The sequence below is a fragment of the Diabrotica undecimpunctata genome, chromosome 9 (assembly GCF_040954645.1).
Source record: "Diabrotica undecimpunctata isolate CICGRU chromosome 9, icDiaUnde3, whole genome shotgun sequence".
Lineage (NCBI taxonomy): Eukaryota > Metazoa > Arthropoda > Insecta > Coleoptera > Chrysomelidae > Diabrotica > Diabrotica undecimpunctata.
The window spans coordinates 36,369,582-36,387,745 of record NC_092811.1 but is presented as its reverse complement, the minus strand read 5'-3'; the positions used below and the strand labels follow the sequence as shown (position 1 = coordinate 36,387,745).

Sequence of the window (18,164 nt, the reverse complement as noted above, 5' to 3'; positions counted from 1 at the left end):
GAATGCCACACAGTATTCATAAATAAAAGAAACAAACTGCGATAAACTGCGATACACCTTTTTCAATGATCAAACATGTACCAAATCGTTACCGTTAGCTATCCATACCACTGCGCTCAGCGTGGTGGGTGGTGGCTTAGCACAGCAAGTTTCCCCACCATCGTGTATAATACAGCGACAACAAAATCTGCGGCAACAAAATAGACGAGTTAACACGTTTCAATATATTTTATGCCACTATTTAAAACGATTTTAAACGGTTTGCTAAACCTTTTAACTTTTTAACCTTAAGCTTTTAGCTGTTCAGTGCATCTCGGGTTAATAATTTTTGTTAAAAATTGTTTGGCTGAGCATACTCGGGATAATATGTTAAGCGGTTAAGCAAGGCGTCAGTGACGTTATTTTAATTTTTGCAATCAAAATCCCTCTAATTTGTAAAGACGCATAATGCTTATTTCATTTTTTTCCATTCCATCGATGTATTCCCCTCGACGATAATATGCGACAATATACATTAATTCTATGTTTGTCTAGTTAATAATTCTTGCTAATAGAGCAATCTAACAAAAAATATAATTAATTTTAAGATTCAACGTGGTTTTCCTGGCCAGAAAGACGAACAAGAAAAACAAAGAAAAACTGGAGGGAAATGTTTGCCCAAAATGTGGAAGAAACGTCTACCGAAACATCTACCGAAACATCTACCGAAACATCTACCGAAACATCTGTAACTCCTGCATCTGAAACTGAATCAGGTAGTCAATTACATTTGAATTTTTATGATATGAATTCTACTACTAAGTTCCTGTAGTTGGCTGTATACCATATATTAAAAAATTTTTAATAAAATCCTTTATAAAAAGGTATATAAAAACCCAGTCGGGCTATGTTAAATAGACAAAACGTTTTCGGAATAAATATTCCATCATCAGTATCCTAAAAAAGTATTTAACCACTTAATTAAAAAGAACATGAAATAATTTAAATTTTGACCAAGGTTAATGTAATTAACCACATTTTACATTAACCTTGGTCAAAATTTAAATTATTTCATGTTCTTTTTAATTAAGTGGTTAAATACTTTTTTAGGACACTGATGATGGAATATTTATTCCGAAAACGTTTTGTCTATTTAACATAGCCCGACTGGGTTTTTATATACCTTTTTATAAAGGATTTTATTAAAAATGTTTTACTTATGTTTTCTTGATCAGAAAGAGATACAAGAAAAACAAATAAAAACTGGAGGGAAATGCTTCCTCAAAATGATGATTATTATTTATTTAGCGTAGGGTATTTCGTCACATTTATGAGAGAACAATAAACAATAAACAAAGTAAATTAAATATAAAAATATTTTATTATGCAAATTTTGTTTATGTAGTTAATCAACTTGGACGTCGCACACAGGAAATCTTGGGGCCTGCCCTCGTAGGCCGGCTGGTAGCACTCTTGGCGCTTTTTATATTGGGCCTCGCCGCAGCTGCATGACGAAGATGGTAGCTTACCCCACCTGTGGAACATTTACGCACATCGGACATGTACAGTTCAGATGGTGCTCCAGGTCTTACGTAGTAGGGCAAATCCAGGATGTCTCTCTGCGAGTCAAAGTACAAACTGTATTTGGTTGAGCTTCCTACCATTCATGGGTCCGTTTGGCTGCGGTCATGTCTGCGATTTGTATGGGAGATTTTATGTTGCGCAGTCAACTTTTAGTTGCGTTATTACGGATCTTTTAATAGTCTTTGGTAAGAAGAATGTGTGGTTGTGGAATGTCGCTCAGCACTGGTAGCCAATGGGTAGGGGTGTATTTGATTACTCCAGCTATTATTCTTAACATCAATTTTTTAAACGTGAGCACTGTTGATCCATCTTGGTGCGCAACATTCAGCAACAAAATAAATAAGAGCTAAGTGTTCCAGAAATGAACATATCGTTTTAAAATATAAAATAAAAATATAATTCCTTAGACTTTTCTTAGTGTAGAATAAGTAAAATAGTCATTTCATCAAGTTTGCTCGGGATACCCGACTTATTGGCGCCACAGCCTCTTAAATAGTTTTCACACCTAAATACAAGAGGGGTAATCTTCACTTTTACGCATCAAGTAGTATTTTATTAGTTCGTTCTCACACATCGCCCTTGAGTCATGTGCATTTTAAAACACTCTCAATTCATATACAAAATATTTCTCTACGCCGAAATCGGGCATTTTTCTCATAAATACGGTTTTCTCTTTTACGCGTGATAAAGAAAGAATTATTTGATATTGTACTGTCAGCTACGTCCGTATTGAGGCTTCTTTACTCTAAAAATAGTTAATTATAAGTCGATAAACTAAAGGTGATTTTATTTCTCTGGAGTTATATTTGCTCACATTAACAATCCTTATCCTTCAACGGTCACTGAAGAACCAAACCTATGGAGATACATCCACTCACAAGTCCTTTGAAGTAAGGCGGAATCAAAAGATTTCCAACCCTCGAATGTAGGGATCCAGTTACAAGGCCCCCACACTAAGCTTGAAGACGCAGAGCTTCTACATGATGTTACTTCTGGTTTTTAGCTTCTCGACAACTGCACTTAAATGTTCTCTAAGGCTTAACGTTCTGTCCAAAGTCACGCCTAGGTATTTTGGATGTTTTTGTGGTTAAACAACCTCTGAAGTTATTAGCGACACATAAATAAGATACTTGACTTATAATTATTAAACTTTGTTAAGTACATTAATGTCTTTAAGGAATTTTACCAATTGTTCAATTTTACATTTTTCTCCTAAAATTTCACTTGTTGATCCGATGATGTGGTTGGTCTGTCTTTGCAACTGGTATCTTGGACACTCTACATGGACATGCTTAACACTGGGTGAACATTACAATTGTCATATAAAGTAGAATTAGTGTGGTAGATTATATGCCCGTGGGTAAGTCGGGTATGTCCTAGATGAAGTCAAATAAAAACGACTTAATGGGGCCTGTTAGAAATTAGATATTTCCACGGTTTTACATATGTTTTTACTTCACGAAGTTTTGAAGTTGAACTGTGATACTGGTTTTGCCACAAATTCTCAACCTTCACTTTAACAAATAATTTTAAGTCATTTGGCATTTCTCACTTCACTCGTGGTTTCACTGTTTCTTGCTTGTTGGGTAATGTGGTCCGTTTCTTCGTTCCCTTGAAGTCAAATGTGTAAAGGAACGCTTAGAAATTGTGCAGTATGGTTGCTGTTTTGTATGGTAGCTTGTTCATTTTAGATTAGGAGAGCAATTGGATGTGTTGGTAAAGCTGGTTAATGGTATTTATGGAACTGAGGAAATCGGTAATTATAAAAGCTTTGGATAATTACCGAAGTTTATATGAGTGAGAGCTTGGTAGATGATATATGTATGCAGCTTAAAAATGGTAGTTTATACTTAAGTGTAATATGTTAAGTACTGGCAGCTGCCCCAACTCCAGTAGATATTTTGGAGGCATCTGTGTATACGTGATTTCTTGAAATTATCAGTCGGTGAATATATTTTCTATTAATCGGCGGTGAATTTGCAAGGAATAGTGCGTAAAAGTTTCTAATTCATTCCTTCCCTCCAAATTGTGTCGAAAGCTGTTGAGAGATCTATGAAAGTAGCAGAATTCTTAGTTTTCTTTAAAATGTGGTAAGACCTGATCTTACCTCTCTATACTTACATAGTCAAAATGATGAAACCACGACAGATAATTATATAACTTATCGATATGATACTGAACCAAGTACTTTATTGCAGATTTTTTTTTAATTTAACGAAAATAATACTCAATCATTTTTAGAGGCGACATGGTTTTCTTGGCCCGAAAGAAGAACGCGGAAAATGAATAAGGACTGGAGGCTAATGTTCACCACAAATTTGGAGCAAACGTCGACAGAAACTTCCACAATTTCCCAGCATGCCACTGAATCTGGTAATTCATTGTAGATTAAGTTTTTAAGATCTCACTACCCTTTAAATTCTACTTTTTGATGTTTACAGAAAACGTGAAAGAAATTTCTTCTAAAGAAACGACCGCTGCAGAATTAATGACAGGTATTTTTTAAATGATAAATTTTAAAATCTAATTACTTTACCTTTTTAACCGGGAAAAAAGACATGGGAAAGTGAATAATATTATACTAAATTTAGTTTACTGTGATAGTGGAGGGTTCTCGGTCAAAAGTTGGAGAATAAAAGAAGGACATCAGCTACTTCATTCTTTTATTGAAGATGTTACGTGTATGAATTCAAATACATCACCAGGTTATCTACAAAATTATTTAGATGAGCAAACATCCATAAATACAAAACATTTGCACATGGTTTACTTTACAAAAGATATGCGGCATAATAAGATGGAACTGAAGAAAATTGCTTCATTTATGAACCATATAGATTAAAAAATACAAAACTTTTAGGTTTAAGTTATCAAAAACAGAACTAAGTAATTTTTGTACAAATTAAAAAAAATATCCAAAGAATAAAATTGGTAAAAAATTCTTTGGTTTAAGTAACAGAGCAAAAAATGATAATATAATAATAACGGATTGATTACGGTGTGGCCGCTTCTCCGCCCCCAATTTACATCTTTTTCAGTCATATGCAGTTGCCTCTTCTAAGTCTTTTGTCGCCATTGCTTCATCAATATCGTAGCGCCAACTTCTACGTGGTCGTCCTCTCTTTCTTCTTTCAGGAGGGATCCATTCCAGTACTCTTCTAGGTCATCTGTACTCTGGCATTCTTCTAACATGTACGAACCAGATTAATTGTTTCCTTTCTATGTCATCATATTCCATTCAACATGCACAGAGATAGAACAGCACATAGGAGGAACGAGAAATTCAGAGTCATGGCGCATCTTAAAGTCGCTCCAAAGAAATAAGACAGAGAAAATCAAGATCGGTCAAATCAAAGAAAACGAATGGCAAGAATACTATAAAAAAATTGCTAACCGAACACCGCCCCGAATTCAAACAATCAGAAATAGACGGAATAGAAATCTACACACATGACGAAATCGAATTAAGCCTAGCTGAGGTAAAAAGAACGATCAAAACTCTAAAGAACAAAAAAGCAGAAGGTCCCGGCGGAATACCAAATGAATTGATAAAAAACGGATCGGAACAGTTATTCCGTATGATACATAAAATGTTTGAGAGAGCACTGAATGGAGAAGACTTACCGGCAGAATGGACCCAAGCATATATGACATCAATATACAATAAAGGAAATAGAAAAAACTGCGAAAACTATCGGGGAATCAGCATTATATCGTCTATAGGCAGACTGTATGAAAAGACCATAAAGGAAAAATTAGAAATATATATACAAGATAAAATCGGAGAAGACCAGGCAGGTTTCACAGCGGGGAAAGCATGCTTAGATCACATTTACACGGTCGAACAACTAATAGAAAAAAGAATGGCCAAAAATAGATCCGTCCATTCTGGCTTTTGTTGATCTTAAGAAGGCATATGACTCAATACCTAGAACCAAGCTATGGGAAGCAATGGAAGACATCGAAGTTCCACGAAGATTAATAAACGCGGTAAAAGCACTCTACAAGAATAACGAAGTAGCTATCAAAACGGGCAATAGAATATGCAGTCCATTTAAGACGACAAAGGGACTACTACAGGGTTGCTCCACATCCCCCACTCTGTTCAAAATATTCCTGGAAAAAACCCTGAAACCATGGAAAAGAAAGTGCGAAGGAATGGGTATACCAGTAAGGAACGAATATTTATATACGCTAAGTTTTGCCGACGACCAAATAGTGATCGCACAAGACGAGGATGACCTCAGTTTTATGATGAGAAAACTGGAGCAGGAATATACAAAGAATGGGATGGAAATAAACCTAAAGAAAACTGAATACCTAACAACGAAGAATACAGAAATAAAAAACACAACATTTTGTTATGTGGTAACAAAAACCTATTTATTAATTTATTTGCCAACTGCCAACTATCACCTCTAATAAAAGCATTCCACTATTCGAGGTTCCCGGAATAATAATGAGTACCAACTCTCACAAAGCCCTAGGATACGATTTAATCGATGGCAGAATCTTAAAACATCTACCCAGGAAAGCAGTTCTCATGCTTACTATTATCTACAATATAATACTGCAGTTAAGCCATTTTCCAATCCAGTGGAAAATGTTCATGTTATAATGATTGGAAAGCCAGGTAAATTACCTACAGAACCTTCTCCTATCTTCCGATAAGCTTGGTATCCTTGATGTCCAAGATATTTGAAAGGCTCCTGCTAAATAGAATAAGCTAAACTGATCCACTCGAGAACATAATACCTGAACATCAGTTTGGTTTTCATCAAAAATATTCAACAAACTAACAGTGTCATAGAATAGTAAATAAAATTAAGAAAAGTTTGAAAGAAAACACTATGTGTGCCTCAGTTTTTCTCGACATTAAGCACAAGTCTGTCACAACGGTTTGCTGTATAAATTAAAATCTTTACTACCTAGCGATATGTACCTTATCTTGAAGTCCTACATTAACGAACGTTCGTTCCAAGTAAAAATCAATAACGATTTCTCAACCTATCACTCAATCCAATCCGGAGTTCCCAGGGAAGTGTCCTCGGTCCCTTCCTGTATCTAATCTTTACTGCTGACATACTTACTACAAATGACGTCACAGTGGCGACTTTTGCCGATGATACAGCCGTTTTAGTTTCAAACAAAGACACCGACATAGCATCTGAAAAGCTACAAAATTACTTGCATACATTAGAGAATTCTTCTTCTTCTTTTTATATAGACATGACTCTGTCTGTTTTTCAATGTGCCTCCAGTAAGTTGTCGTTTCATCGTTTTCGTGGTCTTCCTACTGATCGTCTTCCTATTGGGGAACCGTCTCTTGCCGTCTTTACTACTCTATTTGTTGTCATTCGGCTTATATGATCGTTCCATTCTACTCTTCTATTTCTTACCCAGTTCTTGATGTTTCCCACCTTACATCTACGTCGTATCTGTACTAGCTTTGTCCCATAGTGTCTCACCATCAATTTTTCTAAGTGTTTTCATTTCTGCTGTTTCTAACATCCTTTTTGGCCTCTCTATGTCAGGTCTTGTTTCTGCCGCGTACGTCATTATTGGTCTGATGACTGTAAATTCTGCCTTTCGTTTCTTTCCCAATATTTTTATTTCTCCATATTGTTTCATTTAGGCAGCCTGCGGCTCTGTTTGCTCTATTCACTTGATCTTTTACTTCAGTTTCGAGCTTTCCGTAGCTAGATAATCTGATGCCTAGATATTTAAACTCCATTACTTGTTCTATTATCTGACCTTCCAGCTCCAATTTACATCTTAGAAAATTTGCTGTTGTAACCATGCATTTGGTCTCCTTTGGGGAAATTAACAGTTTAAATTTTCTGGCGGTTATATTAAATTGGTGCAACATACGTTTTAAATCATCTTCACTCTGAGAGAGTAGTATTGCGTCGTCTGCATAGCAGAATATTAAGTTTTTTTTCTCCCATTTGGTATCCTTTTTTAGTTCTTACTTTTTTTATTATTTCATCAGGTTGAACAATAGAGGACTCAGGAAATCTCTCCGTCGTATCCCATTGCCAGCTTCAATAGAGTCGGTTAGTTCTTCTTCTAATTTTACTTTTATTGTGTTGTTTTGGTAGATATTTTCGATCGTTTTGATTATTCCTAGAGGTATCTCTCTTGCATACAACAAGTGGATAACGTCTTTTAATTTGACCCGGTCAAATGCCTTCTTAGGGTCCACGAAACATAGATATGCTGGTTTGTTATATTCTAATGATTTCTTTTGCACTTGCCTCATTATAAATATAGCGTCGGTGCATGATCTTCCCAACCTAAAACCTTGTTGTTCTTTTGATAGTGTTATAATTGCATGTAGTTTATTTGTTATTACTTTGGTTGTTTAGTGTTGTGTTTAATAAATTAATTCCTCTGTAATTGTCAGGAACCGATTTGTCTCCCTTTTTGAAGAGAGGTATTAGGATGCTTGATCTCCATTCTTGAGGAATTCTGTTTTGTTCTATTATTTTTTGGATTAGACTTAATAGTTGTTTGGACTCTCCTGGTGATTTTCTATTTTTTAATTTCCTTAATGCTTTCTTTACCTCTTCCTCCTCAATATTTATTTCTTCGTTTGTCGTCACCTCTGGTGTTGGTGGTTCTTTATCGTCACCTTTAGTAAATAGGGGTCGAAAGTAGTCTACCCATGTTTCCTTCTGAATATGTTTCGTTTTTATTAGTTTGTTCATCTGTTTTCTTTGTCCTCTGATCATTCTCCATATTTCTTTTTGTGTTCCATAGAAGTCGTGTTCCATAGAAGTCGTGTTCCATCTATTTTGACAAACTCTGCCTGTGTTCCTTCTTTATTTGTCCAACTTTACATTAGAGAATTGGTTGACAAAATGTAAAATTAAAGTCAATAACGAAAAATCAGCCCAAATCACATTTACAACAAGAATACGTACTTGTCCACAAGTTAGTCTAAACAATGCCCGATTCCTGTTCGAGACCTTGTTAAATATCTTGGGTTACATTTAAACTGAAAGCTCACCTGGAAGCAACACATTAACGCCAAAAAACTCAGCTCAATATAAAATTAAAACAAATGAATTGGTTACTTGGCAGAAAGTCACAACTTTCATTCGAGAACAAAATAGTGCTTTACAAAGTCCTAATAAAACCACAATAGACTTAAGGCGTAGAACTCTGGGGCTGTAGCAAGGCTTTAAACACAAAAATTTTGCAGACCTTTCAATCAAAAACACTACGTATGATAGCTAACGTCCCTTGATATGAGAGCAATGCAACCATTCACAATGACCTTGGAGTACCAACTGTAAGAGAAAGGCCAAAATTCGTAATTCACCACAGCCAAATTATCAGTGAATTATATCAGCCACCATTGAAGGAACGAAGACTTAAGAGGAGTTGGCCAGAACACCTGGTTACATAGGTGAAAATGGAGAACTGTCCCTGGACCGTATCCAAATCAAGTCAACATTGTCGTCACATTTAGTAATTACTCAATGTACTGTTTATGAGTAGATTGTAAATATGCATTTAAAAATTTAAAAAATAATAAAAATTTGTCAAAATATAATTTAGAACTACAATCAAGAACTTTAACTTTATATCAAGAACTACAAGCACTAAGTAAGTCAACAGAAACAAAGAAATTTTAAGAGGGCCAGGCAGGAGAAGACACTCGTGGCTCCAAAATTCCGTCCTTAATAGCCAACGTTCGCAACGGACAGGGCACTTGAAGAAGAAGAAGAAGAAAATATAATTTGCAGTTTATTCTCAAAATAAAATTTAAAAAAATGCATTTTTATTAAATATTTGCTATTTTTTATTATGTAAAAAATTACTTAAATATACTTATTTCGGAATCTACATTTCCAGATATACGAAAAACCAAAGGAGAAATTAAAGATTGGGAGAAAATGTATGAAACATCTGAAAGTACGGAATTAACTATACCAGACATCGACTTGGTTCTTATGGAAGCACAACTAACTTCAGAAAAAGTTATTGAAACCAAAGAAGAAATACGAGAAAGGGAAAGGATATTTCAGCAAGCTGACAAATTACTTGTAGGCTTTAATACCACAATCAAAATAGGAACAACTGGAGAAAATATTTATACATTTCCAGAGAAAATTACCAAAGAAGACACTGGTGAGTAAAATCTTCTATTTATTTTCATTTTTCTTTCTTATTTTTCTCGCCTAGCTTTTGGTTTTTTTATTTCTTTTTGCTTCGTGTTTGCCCATTGTTAAAGATTCACATTTCTGATGTAGATTGAGACCCAGAGATTCATTTCTATTGTAACTTTTTAACATATAGTTAAAATCTTTTTATCTCCTACAATGACTATTTGGTCATCTGAGGAGAGTTATGTAAAACAGTCTTTTTTAAGTGATTTAATTTCTTGTTTTGATTCTTGCATTTTTGTATTCATCGGATTTTTGCATCGCCCTAATTACTGGATTCTGAAATCCTGTACCAACTTGTATAGGTCTAGTGAATGGGCATATGCTACAGACTCAATCGTAATAACAAACTTCAAGTACTACCAGCAATATATTTATACTGGTAGTAAGTTGAGTTTTTTTTATTATTAATAACAATTTCTTGGCACGACAGAAATAGTAGATAGCTACATCATCTAAAAGTATCCGCGCTTATTGTTTTAAATTTTTATTTTATACCTTTTTTCACAATTTGAACGAAGGATCCTAAGAAGAATATTTGGTGGCATCTGTGAAAATGGTGTTTGAAAAAGGAGGTACAACTACGAGATATATCACAGATATAAACATATATTTGGTGGTAAAGACGTAGTATCCTTTATAAAAATATGAAGACTAAGATGGGCAGGACATCTGGCAAGATCACAGCAGAACAACCCTCCTAGAAGAATCCTTATGTCACAACCTGTGGGAAGTAGAAGTAGGGGTAGACCAAAACTGAGATGGAGGGATGGTGTAGATGAGGATGGTAGACAAATAGGCGCAGCAAACTGGCAACAGTTGGCAATGGATAGAGCTGACTGGCGTAATAGACTTGGGAAGGTCGAGGCTCTTTTATAGGGCTGTAGCACCAATGATGATGATGACCTTTTTTCACAATATCGTGAACCCGTCATTAAAAATTTAGGCAGCTGCCCGAATTCTGGCACTACCTTCTTAAAGTGATACGAGCCGCCGTTGGAGTCAAGTCACCAATAAAAAATATAATAAACCTCTGCACCAGTACACCCACACAATCAAACACAATTATATCTATCTTTCTCGGGCCTTTAAGGACCATGGTCATTCATCCAGTCCAGGGTCAGGAGACATATACCATTGTCCCTGTCCTGCGCTGCTACCAGCATCGCGAGATCTCTCAAATCCGCAATCCATGATCATGTCGTATGCCAGATTCCACAGTACCGGGACAAGGACAGACCCCTGGGACACCCCAGCCATAACATTTACAAGCGCGCCTCTCTCAATCATTATTATCATCTCAGACAGATAATCTGAGACGATATTCATTAAATATGCCGGACAGTTGCTAGCTGCTAGAGGAACAAGCATAGAGAGCAACTGCAAAGAGGAGTAAAACCACTCATTTGTTGTGGTCTCCCCTCCTCTCCATCGCCTGCAACACCCCAGCACCGCATCTACCGTACTTTTACCCTTGCAAAAGCCATACTGCCTTAGTGACAATCCTTAAGATCTCTCTATCACCCCTTCGATTCTTTTACGCAACATCCTCTTATACATCTTGCTTATGCTCGAAAGAATACAAATAGGAACCTTTTCAGCTCCTTTAGGTAGGAGTGCGAGCCTCGAGTTTTTCCAAGGCTCCCGAAACACCGTCTGGTGGTATTCCGTCTATACTGGGAGCCTTGGGTAACTTAAGGGACTCCACCGCTGACGCAAGTTCCTCTGGAGAGAAGGGCATACCTCGGTTCGAATTCACGTCCCTCCGCACGCTATGCCAAGCCTCAGGTGGGAAGAACCTCGGACAGCCTCGAGTTTCCCTTCCAGCGGCATGTATTACGGACGATACGCTTTGAAATGCTCCATTGCGATTTTATACCCGTCTTCCCAAAGGTGCTTGTCCAACTTGATACACAGATCCCTCCAATACGTCTTCTTCTCGGATCGAATCATCCTCTTTAGATCCTTTTTTCGAGCTTTGTACTCGCTGTTTTTCCCTGTCTTCGACTCCTCGTCATTTTCGCTTGTCTGGGCAAGGTGATGCACTCTTTTCTTTGTTTCTTGATCTCACCATTCCACCACTAAGGCATCCTACTAACATGCAGGCATCATCAAGTGTCCATTAAAGAAAACCGACGAAAAACATCATTGTATTAGGTTTTTCTTTATATAATTCAACTCATCGCATTAAAGTAAATAAAATTTAAACTATTATTATCTTCATTGGATAGTAAACTATTTCTATTACACTCTAAAGCCATTTATATGTAATATTTTTAGATACTAAAGAAGAGCTTCCAGTTACGTCAGTTTCAACTGAAGCAATAGAAAATTATTCACCTTCGATAGAGCCAGACAATAGAATAATTGATACTACAAAAGTATATGCGGAAAGTATTTCTTCAGAGGAACTATCAAGTGAATATTTAGAAATTTTTACAAATAATTATACTTACAATGAAGAATCCACAGTACAAGAAATAATTACTGAATCAACTAACGTTACAATAGAAACAGAATATTTTACAACAGAAAATGCTAAAGAAAATACTGCGCATATTGCAGAATCTACTACAGAAAACATAACCATCAGACCAACTGACTTTACATTAGAAACAGAATATGTTACTACAGAAACTGCTGAAGAAAGCACTGCGCATATTGCAGAATCTACCGCAACAGAAATAACCACTGACCTAACTATTTCTACCGGAGAAACGGAATATTTCACAACAGAAACTTCTAAAGAAAACTTTGTTCAGACTGAAGAATCTACTACCGAAAACATAACCATCAGACCAACTAATTTTACGTTAGAAACAGAATATTTCTTAACAGAAACTACTGAAGAAAATGCTACTGATATTGCACAATCTACCGCAAGAGAAATAACCACTGGTCTAACTATTTCTACAGTAGAAATAGAATCTTTTACAATAGAAACTTCTGAAGCAAACTTTGTGAACACTGAGAAATCTACCACAGAAAATATAATCATCAAACCAACTAACTTTACAGTAGAAACAGAATATCTTACAACACAAACACCTGAAGAAATCTCTGCTGATACTGTAGAATCTACCGCAGAAGAAATAACTACTGCACTAACTAACTTTATAGTAAAAACAGACTATTTCATAACAAAAGCTGCTGAAACAAACTTTTTTCAGACTGAAGAGTACACCACAGAAACCATAACCACTGGATTAACTAACTTTACAGTAGAAATAGAATATTTTACTACAGAATCTGCAGAATCAAAGTCTTTTCATATTGATGAATCTTCTGTAGAAGACATAACCACTGGATCCACCCACGTTACAGAAAAAACAGAACATGAAACAACACAAAATGTTGAAACAAATTATGCCCTCATAAAAGAAGAAGTATCATCCAGTCCAGGTTATGTTATACAAAAACCTACCATTGAGATTTCTAATTTTTTGACAGAAACAGAAAGAATAAGCTTAAATTTAAGCACTGCCAATGAAATTGGAACTACGTCTGAAATAGTATTAAGACAGCCAAACACAACATATCACGATTTTACCTTAACAGAAAGCTCCAAAATATTTGAATCTACCGCTTTACCACTTATTTCTACGATATTACTACTGAATAAAACATCTTCAGAAAAACTTGTTAACGAAACTGTTGAAAACTCAACTACAGAACCTATTACCATATTACCAGTGAATTCAGAACTTGTCGTAGAAATAACTGCTTCGCCTGGGATAGCATCTACTGAACAACCTGTTGAGACATCAACAGAAATTAAAACATCAACGGAAATCGTAACAGAAATAGGGATATATGACAATATTTCACCAGACCAAACAACTGGTCCAACACAGACCTCACAAATAACGTCAGAAAGATTAGCTGAACAAGAAGAAAAAGAAAAGGTATTGATGTTTACCAGAGGATTTGAAACAGACTCCACCATAGAATTTAGTAGTATTAAAGAGATCTCAGCATTATATATACCAAATACAACATTAGTGGATAAAAACGTATATGGAAAACAATTAGAAACAGAAACACAGTCTACAATATGGGAAATAGTAGAAGAAAATGAAGAAATAATTCCGAATATTAAAAAAACTGAAGATAAATCGATCTCACTCTCTACTACTGAGGAATTATCTGAAAAATATATACTAAAAAACATCTCTCAATTATCCACTATATCAACTGAGATTATATCTGAACTAGTAAAGGAGTCTGAAAGAGAGGAAGATTTTAAAACGGGTTTTAGCAAACCATTTGACAGTGGCATTTCAAAAACAACAGAAAAACTGACTACTCTGTTTACTACTCAAGAACTCCCAACGCAATATTTACTGGAAATATCTTCTGAAACGTCTGCTATACCAGCTAAAGAGATATCTGAAATACTGATAGAGTCTGAGGAGGAAGAAGATGTAGTTCCCAGATTTTCTGAACATTTCGACAATACTGAAGAAACCATAGAACAACGGACTACAATGTTTACTGCTGAGGAACTATCAACAAAATATATAATAGAGAATATTTCTCAATCACCCACTACACCTACACATGAAGAAGAGGAAGATGAAGCTTCGAGATTTTCTCCGTATTTTACAACTGTTGAGGAAAGCGCAAGTGAATCAACTACATTGTTTATTACAAAGGAGCTTTCTGAAAAATGGTCTCCAAATAATGTTTCGCAAACCGCTGTATCAGTACAACCTGAAATTGTAGCAGAAATAACACTGCAACCACAACAAGAAGCGCCCAAATTTAGTAAACTTGAAGAAATTATAACAGAGTCAGTAACAGACAAGTTGTTAAAGGAATATACACCAACAGTTATGTCTGAAGGGCCTTTATTATCTACTATAATTACAAAGTTGAACATAACCTCAGAAAAACAAAAATTTGGATATGAAAATATATCTTCAAACCTGACAGAGAGACAAACACAATTTATAACAACAGAAATTTCACCATATCAGGAGAAAGACCTATTTTCTGAATCTTTTGGAAGTATAGAAGATTATACATCAGAACTACAATTACTTTTATCGCCAATTGAAGATCTACAGAGTCTGCTTCCAAATAAAACAGAAGATATGAGTATTTTGTTACAACAATCTGAAAAAACGACAGAGGTCGAAGTACTACCACCTTTAATATATGAGTCACAAATAATACCAACTGGAGCTATACTGACTTCATCTGAGAATGAAGGTTTAGAATCATTAATACCTACTTCTACAGAACTAACAGAAATATCTCTAAATGTAACTGGAGAAACAGTACCATCAAATCAATTAAATGTTTCCGAATTATTAGAGTCTGAAGAAGATGAGGAAGTACTTCCTAGTTTTACAAAATTACCTAATGTTTTTATAACAACAAAAACATCTAAACAATTCGAGGAAACTACAGAAGTTGCAAATACGGTAGTGCCTGGTATAAAAAATATTTCCGAGTTTACAACGAATACAATAAGTACTTTATTGAAAGTATCTGAAATAACAACAGAGATGGAAGTACCACCTAAACCTTCTACATATGAGTTACAAACAGTACCAACTGAAGTTGCCAATAAAAGTTTAGAATCATTAGTTACTACATCTACAGAATTAGGAGAAGTTTCTTTAAATGTAACTGGAGAAATAGGACTCTTAAGTCATCTAACCACTCCCAAAATGATTGAGTTTGAAGAAGAGGAAGAAGTACTTCCCAGTTTGACCAAGCTACCTTATATTTTTCTAACAACAAAAACAACTGAACAATTGGAGGAAACTATGGTAGCACCTGGTATAAAAAATATTTCCGAATTTACGACTAAAACAATGAGTACTTTATTTCAATCATCAGAAAAAGCAACAGAGAGAGAATACTCACCTAAAACTTCTATCTATAGGTCACAAACAGTATCAACCAAAGATCTAGGAATGATATCCACTAATAAAGGTGTAGAATCATTAATAACTACATCTAAAGATCTAGAAGAAGTATCTCTAAATGTAACAGGAGAAATATTACGGTCAAATCAATCAAGCGTTTCCAAAACAATAAAATTTGAAGAAGATGAAGAAGTACTTCCTAGTTTGACCAAGCTACCTAATATTTCTCTAACAAAATCAGGTGAACATTTGGATAAGAAAAAAAAATTTTCAATAATACCAATATCAGAGGAAGAAAGGACGACTTTTAGTTCAAAAGTGTCATCTGAATTAGAGTTATTTGAAGTCAACAAGGTAGCTGAAACCTTTCTTCCTGAAAATTTTACAACAAATACAACAACCATAATTTCTTCAACACTATTAGACTATCTAACTAAAAAAGGTAAGAGTACCTGGTTTACACAAAGTTCAATAACGCCAGAACAAGACGAGGATTGGGAGAAAGAAGAAACTATTCCAATCAGCGATCTTTTAGGTACTGAAACAACAACTGAAATTGTAGAAAGCACTTCTTTGTATACAACGAATAAATCCTATGAAAAAATATCATTAGAAACGTTGGAAGAGCTTAGTACTTCAACACAGCTAAATGAAACAAAAGGTAAGTACTTTTTAATATGTTAGTATACTATGCACAGTCAAGAGTCTTTATTTGACGTTTAAGTTGATTATATCTGAAGTCTACTACGTAATTTTTTAGTGATTTAATTATTCCTAGATTACTATTGGGTAGAACACTTTGTTAAAATCTACAAAATATGAATATGGTGCCACGTTATTTTCTGTTGCCTTCTCAATAATGTGTAGTGTACTGTAATTTATCTAGATATTTGCTTGCTCTAATGACTGGTACATTTCACGTTTATGTGGTAATCTGTTGGTTATTAATTTCCTTCTTGGTATGCTTATGTGTGATAAATGTTTGCGATCATTATGGTAATTGTTATCTTGTCTTCAGCTGCGCGGAAAAGTTGCACAGATGTTGTTGAATCAGGTTCTGAGGTTCTTTAACCAGGATGTTCTTCTCTTTCCTGGACCTCGCTTTCCAAATATTTTTCCTTGTAGGACTACTTGTAGGATGCATATCTGGATTAATTTGGTATTAGTAGTACTGCAGCTCGGCTTTTCTTCATTCCTCTGAGGATTTCCTTATCTGTGACTTGGTCAGTCTAGGGGATCTTAAGTATTCTTCGATACAGCCACATCTCAAAATGCTTCCAATCGAGAATAGCTGTGTTGTCTTTATAATACCATGCACTCAGGTGAGCAAGCCAGCATATTCTTCTTCGTCCTGGACCTTTTTCCTTCAATTTTACCTTTCAAAATGCATTGGAGTAGCTCATATCTACCTTGATTTCTTATTAAATGTCCCAAGTGCTGCAGCTTACGGCCCTTCATGATGTTGACTAAATCCACGGTTGTGTTCATCCTCCGTCGTACTTCTTCATTGGTGACTTTGTCTGTCTATGGTATCTTCAGGATCCTTCTGTATAACCATAGCTCAAAACCCTAAAGTTTTGATAGAGTTTCCGCCTTCAATGTCCCCGTTTTTACTCCGTACAGAAGCACTGAGTACGTAACATTTAAGGAGCCTTATTTTTGTTTTTAGGGTGAGGTCATGACTCTTGAACACAGAGTTCATATTCAGCAATGCACTTTTTGCCTCTCCGATGCGACATTTAATCTCTTAGGTATTGTCCCACGACTCATTGTTTATCGTTCCCACGTAGTTGTACTGTGAGACACGTTTAATTCTCATTTAGTTTACATACAGATTTGCTCCAGTTATGTTTTCCTTGCTGATGATCATTAGCTTGGTTTTGCTGGTGTTTATATACATTCCATATGTTCTACTTGTCTTCGTTGTTTTCTTCAATAAGTTTTGCAGCCCTTCTATGGTATTGGAAAACACTATTGTATTATCCGCATACCGCAGTTTATTGAGATGCCTTCATCAATATATTTTAGAGCCTCTTCAAAAATGTGCTTCTAGTACAGATTAAATATCAGTGGTGAAATTATGCACCCCTGTCTCACTTCCCTTAAGATTTTGACCTGATCTGTATATTCTCCATTTATTCGGAGTACTGCTGATTGATTCCAATACAGGTTAGCTATTATTTTTAGGTTTCTTTCGTCAATCCCTGTCCTCTTCAGCACTTCCATCATTTGTTCATGCCTGACTCTATCGAAAGCCTTTTTGTAGTCAATCAGGCATGCAAAAACATTATAGCTGGCATCTCTACATTTCTGAAACAATACCTGTACGTTAAATAAAGCTTCTCTCGTACCAACGGCGTTCAAAAATCCAAACTGATTGGGCGCAATTTGTTCCTCGCATTTCCGGTAACTTCTTTTGTGGATGACTTTTAAAAACAGCTTCAGCAGACGGCTCATTCGACTTATGTTCCTATAGTCTGCACACACTTTTGCTCCTGGTTTTTTGGGCAATGGTACGAACTCCGATTAGAGCCACTCTACTGGTATT

The 18,164-nt window shown here is 35.5% G+C and overlaps 1 protein-coding gene across 1 annotated transcript in view; it reads left to right on the top strand.

The window, feature by feature from the left end:
• The window catches only part of LOC140450527 (uncharacterized), a 103,922-nt gene that overhangs the window by 11,574 nt on the left and 74,184 nt on the right, over positions 1 to 18,164 (top strand). Inside the window, exons 2-6 of the mRNA XM_072544184.1 lie at positions 588 to 755; positions 3,805 to 3,936; positions 4,005 to 4,058; positions 9,427 to 9,702; positions 12,018 to 16,277. Of these exons, the coding sequence (XP_072400285.1) occupies positions 588 to 755; positions 3,805 to 3,936; positions 4,005 to 4,058; positions 9,427 to 9,702; positions 12,018 to 16,277 (4,890 nt within the window). The remainder of the gene's footprint in view (positions 1 to 587; positions 756 to 3,804; positions 3,937 to 4,004; positions 4,059 to 9,426; positions 9,703 to 12,017; positions 16,278 to 18,164) is intronic.